This window comes from Centruroides sculpturatus, unplaced genomic scaffold (genome assembly GCF_000671375.1).
Source record: "Centruroides sculpturatus isolate CEXI.00-Female unplaced genomic scaffold, Cexi_2.0 scaffold165, whole genome shotgun sequence".
NCBI classification, from domain to species: Eukaryota; Metazoa; Arthropoda; class Arachnida; order Scorpiones; family Buthidae; genus Centruroides; species Centruroides sculpturatus.
In genome coordinates this window covers 672,405-677,804 of record NW_019384429.1, presented here as the reverse complement: position 1 = coordinate 677,804, position 5,400 = coordinate 672,405, and the positions used below count along the sequence as shown (strand labels likewise).

General features: G+C 28.4%; 1 protein-coding gene across 1 annotated transcript; it reads left to right on the top strand.

Moving 5' to 3' along the window:
• Positions 1 to 226: 226 nt before the first annotated feature.
• On the top strand, positions 227 to 4,418 carry LOC111619687 (G-protein coupled receptor 161-like). Its single transcript, XM_023361456.1, has 2 exons — positions 227 to 480; positions 2,537 to 4,418. Exon 2 carries the CDS (start codon positions 2,537 to 2,539, stop codon positions 4,328 to 4,330), a length of 1,794 nt encoding a protein of 597 aa, XP_023217224.1. The 5' UTR covers positions 227 to 480; the 3' UTR covers positions 4,331 to 4,418.
• The last annotated feature ends 982 nt before the right edge of the window (positions 4,419 to 5,400 follow it).

Sequence of the window (5,400 nt, the reverse complement as noted above, 5' to 3'; positions counted from 1 at the left end):
AAGATACCGAAAAGTGTTTTTATAACACACAAATTGCCGTCTTCTTCTTCAAGTAGCGCTCATCTTTAACCTAGTTTTAATCCCCTTTCAGGAACAAAAAAGTAAAGGAGAAATTATCAATGTTTTATCAAGAAATATTTATAAACATTTCTAGAGTTTAAATGTATAAAAATAAAAGTATAAAAATCCAATCCAATCTTTAAAAGTAGACACGCTATCAAACTACAAGTCGGTCTCTTTACTAAAGCGACATCATTCGGCCCGACAAACGACGGAGGCTCCCTCTAGTATTACCGTTCGATATAAACACGTGGATACAGTCACGTTGTGTCTTCAGCTTCTTTCGGTAACCATAGAAACTAACCGGGCTCTATAACTAAGATATAAAAGCTGGTAACGCAACACAGAAAGGAGACACTAGGAAAACACGAGACGTGTGTTAATATCATCTTGGACTAACAACATGAAAGCAACACATAAGTAAGTTTCTTTATACTACTATTTTATTCTCATAAAACAATTAATTAATTATATATAATAATAATAATAATTCGAATATGTATAGAGTTATTGTATATGGAGTTTTGAGTAATTTCTGTAGTTAAAAATTGTCATTTTTGTATATTTTTTTCGAAGCGCATTCGTAGAAAATTTTTGCTTTAAATGTTTAGTTTCCTTCTTTATAAAACTCACTCTCTGGAGACTTAATGGAATCGGTTGTTAATTTAGATCAATAGGCAATTTAACTTATGACGTCAAATCTTCATACACCTGTGAACACTAGAAAAAAAAATGAAGGAAACACTGTTCTGGTGTGACGTTTCTTAGAAATAATAACGAATCACTTGTTTGAAATACATTAGTGTAGATATTTATAGTATTTTTAGTGCTCTTTACTTGATCTAGTGTCATTATTTCTTCATTCACGTACGTGTGTGTCTGTATGTGATTTTCTTTTTTTTTTTTTTTTTTTAGAAAATAGTTTAAATTATAAAATGCAAAATCAAATTTATAAATATTATTAATAATCTTTGGATTTTTAATTTCCTTTTTTTTTGTCATGTATAATGTGCGGGAATCTTCTGTAATATCTTGTGTTAAGTCTTGTATCAGATTTCATTCCAAGGACATTCTTGGATAGTAAAATGATAGTAAAATATGAAATTGCATATCCTTAACAAAGGACAATTTATAAATATATAAAATTCAGGGTTTTATAACGAAAAAAAAAAAAGTTAATATTAGTTTTATTTGATCATTTCTTCTACTTGTTTTAAATGATTAATTTTGCATCGTAACGTTTGTGTAGATGTAATACAACTTTTTGAATAGATAGAATTTAAACAAAGGGAGTATATTTTACAGTTTAAATCAATATTTTTAAAAGAATTTATTTTATAATTAATTCCTAAAAAAAAAATTAAATAATCCATCGACATTTCGTTCCAAAATTACGCCAATTATTAAGTAATATTTATGTAATTTTTACTATTTTTAGAATGTTTATTATATATAGGCCTATATATATTTTATGATAAAAAATCTATTTAAAAATTTGCAATAGAATAAACGAAATTTGTACTTGACCCACTTTTCTTTTATCTCAAGTAAAAATTTTCCATTTATCATAGAGTGCATTCTTATTTAAACTTTTAATATTAAAAAAATATTTTACGAATTTCTCAAAAAATATTTATTTCTTTTACTTTGAAATTTTATACAATTTTCCTTGTTGCATCTGTAATCCTGCAACATTTACCTGTGTATCTACTCTCTCTCTCTCTCTCTCTCTTTCTCTCCTTGGATCGATGTTGCAGGTAAAGCCACATCCAGGAGCTACCTCAACAGAGACACTATCACTTGAAAAAAAATTAAATTTCTCGTTAATAAAATTACTTAATATTAAAAATATTTTAGTATTAGAATATTTATAATCTATTCGAATTTTTTACAATATATTCTCGTGCATAACACCTTTTTTTATATTTTTTAAAAGAATTTTTTTGTTTCGTGTTTCTTGCATAAGAATACATTGATCTCATTGCACTGTTTTTATTTTCATATATTTAAAATAAATATTATTGTAGGAACATTGCCATTTCAAATGGGAATGTCTGAAAAATATTCTAAAATGTCATTTTTAATAAATCGTTTAGAAAGTTGTTTTTTTAAAATCGATTTATATCTAAAAAAATCCAATCATTAAATGATGCTCTTAGGGAGTCTGTTATAAAATGTTACTCTTTTCAATATATTTTCTGGATAATATCACGTATAAACCTTAATAAAGAGGATTTATTTTTGTTTTAAAAAATTTACTTTCTTTTATTTATTCACGCCTACATCCTGTAACAATTTAAAATCTTTTATAGTCTCTTTAAGTAGATTAATCGTTGTTCTTAGGGTCCATTAATCATTAACAGCGCATTAATTATTGTTTAATGTTAAAAAATAATTGAATTTTATAGCTTCTTATTTATATTTCGATCTAAGAAGATCCTTCGTTAATTTTATATCTTTCTTTTTAATCCTTTAGATGAATTTTAGAAGAATGGAAAACCAAGAATTCAAAGAAATTTTTAATGGTACAAGTGCATATTCTGAAGTCATATCTGAAAATTCTGCCAATTTATCAGATGATTTAAGTCCTTCTAGTGCATCCTTGTTACAAGAAGCGATCGTGACTTTATTGACATTGCTTCTACTATCTGGAATTCTTACAAACAGTATTTTCTTCTTAGTATTTTATAGTCAAGCTAAACTTAGATCATTTTCGAATCGTTTCGTTCTGTGTCTATGTACTTCTCACTTATTGCAATCAATTTTAGTAGCACCTTTCACATTAACTTCAGTGATTAATCAAAGTTGGGTTTTCGGAGAAGTATGGTGTCAACTTAATGGTATGGCATCATTATTTGTAACAATGGCATCCGTTCTTTCGTTGCTGATGATTGCTATAGATCGAAATTATGCAGTTAATAGCCCACTTCACTATTCGCGAACTGTTACAAAATCCAGGACGTCTATATTAATCCTTTCTATATGGACGTTCTCATTCTTATCTTCTATCCCACCGTTATGTGGAATTGGAAGGATTCAGTACCGCCCAGAATGGTTTACCTGTACTATATTATGGACTGATAGTGATAAATATACAGCGTTATATTCGGTATATCTTCTAACATTTGGCTTCTTAATTCCATTCCTTACCATGGCTTGTATCTATGTATCTATGTACAGAGCAGCAAAGAATAATAGCGCAAGAGCTCGTAAGCATAGTCTCACTAGCAGTTGTAAGCAAGCCATAATCAGCACCCCTAAGAAGTCTTCAACTAGAAGAAGAAGTTCTTGTGGTAGCCAATCTTCGCTCTTTGGAGAAGAATGGAAAGCTGCAAAAACTGGACTCTTTGTTGTATTGTCCTTTATTCTATGCTGGTTGCCAATGTTTTCTGTTATATTAACAGAAACTTTTACGGATTATGGATCTCAACTGCCACAATGGATAACTTCCACGGCCATCTTGCTCTCAACTAGTGCATGCATCATTAATCCTTATCTATATGTGTATAGAAACAAATCGACTAGGAGCCAACTAAAAAAGATGCTTCATCTCTGCTCGAAGGAGAAAAAAAATCGGAGTTCTTTATACGCACAAAATAGAAGACTATTCGTTCCATCCATACCTTCATCTACATTTAAAGTCCCAATCGAAACAACGTGTATCTCACCATGGCCAAGCTTTACTATTTATGGAAGGAAGTCTGAACAAATGTCTTGCATTACTTCTCCTATCGAAAAAAATCCTCAACACTCTCTCGAACAAGGCATTCTTAATAATAATCTTCTAAATGCTATGGACTTAGATGTATCAACACTTAAATCTTCCAATAGAATGATGATTTTCAAACTCAGATGCAATGCAAAGAATAAAAAAGAATCTATAGAAGAAGCTGATCCTAACTCCCAATCAGCAAAGAAAAACGAAAGTACAAAAATGACTCTGTCACGAACAAAATCTATGACTGTTTTTGGAAATTTACTCCCTCAGGAAGTTATCTCTCAAGAGGGGGGTCAAAGGAGAAAATCTTTTGTAATGACACGTTACAGAGTTCAAGGTTCAGATGAAACGAATTCCACTTCTATCGAATCTCAAGATTCAATTCCATCTACAAACGTAGTATCCGATCTATCAGGGAAAGAAAGGAGAATATTGTATCGTCAATGGAACAGATCAGGATCCGAAGACGCAGGCTACATTAGTCGAAGAAGCAGTATTTGTTCCATTGTCAGTAGTGATTCTGATAATTTGGGAAAAATTTTGGAGCTTTAAATTAAAAATTTATTAATTCTTAACTTGTAATTTATATTTTGTGATCTTAAAAAAAACTGTTTTCCTCATAAAATATTGTACAAAATTTTAAAATTATATTAAAAATGAAATTTACGCTTTTAAATTTGTTTCATTGTGTAATTTATTTTGATACTTGAAATAACTTTAATACAGTTTAATAGTTTAAAAATTTAAATCAAGATTGTTGCTGAAATTATATTTTACTAATTTTAAATGATATTTTAATTAAAATATATAAATAAAACGTAAAAAATGATTTTAAAAAGTAAAAAAAAAAAATAATTTAAATAATTTCATAAACATAGGCGGTCCTCCGTATACGCGTAAGATAAAAACATCTTAGCGCTATTCTGTCGATTAAAATTTAAAATAAGCGAATGAAATTCGACATTTGAAATAACTCCGCCCATTTCTATTTCGTTAACCAATTATCTTTAATTTAATTAATTATTCAGACAATAAATAAAATTTTTTAAGCATTAAATATAAAAAATATCGCAGAAAACTCACAATATTTCTTAAAAAAAATAATAATATTTTATAGAAAAATTAAGTTAAATTTGGAATTTAGTTTATTTTTAATATTTTTAATTAGACATTTATAGATAAATTATCTTAGTGTAAGGAGTAAAAAAATTAGTCTAATCTTAAATAGGTCATGATTCCAATAAGTATATAATTTTCATGACATTATCTGTATCTACAGAAGCAGTGATTTAAAAAGGAAACAATCAATGGGTGAAAGCTACAGGTTGTCAAATGAAGGCAATCAATAGATAGGTCAAGTTGATTATATAAAATTGGTAAAATATTCTAGTAAACATCATTTATGACCCACTTACTGTAGATCGTATATAAATTTATTTTGCTAATCCCTTTCCAAAGTAGTTACCAACCAACTTTGAAGCGTAAAGATTTTACAAAATACAACTTATTGATTTCTTTCAACCTAATTTTATCCACATACTACAATTGTCATGAGGAAATTAAAAGTTTTGTCTGTGTGTTTTTTACAGCTTAGCTAATGTTTTCAAGCTGAGTTTTTTCTA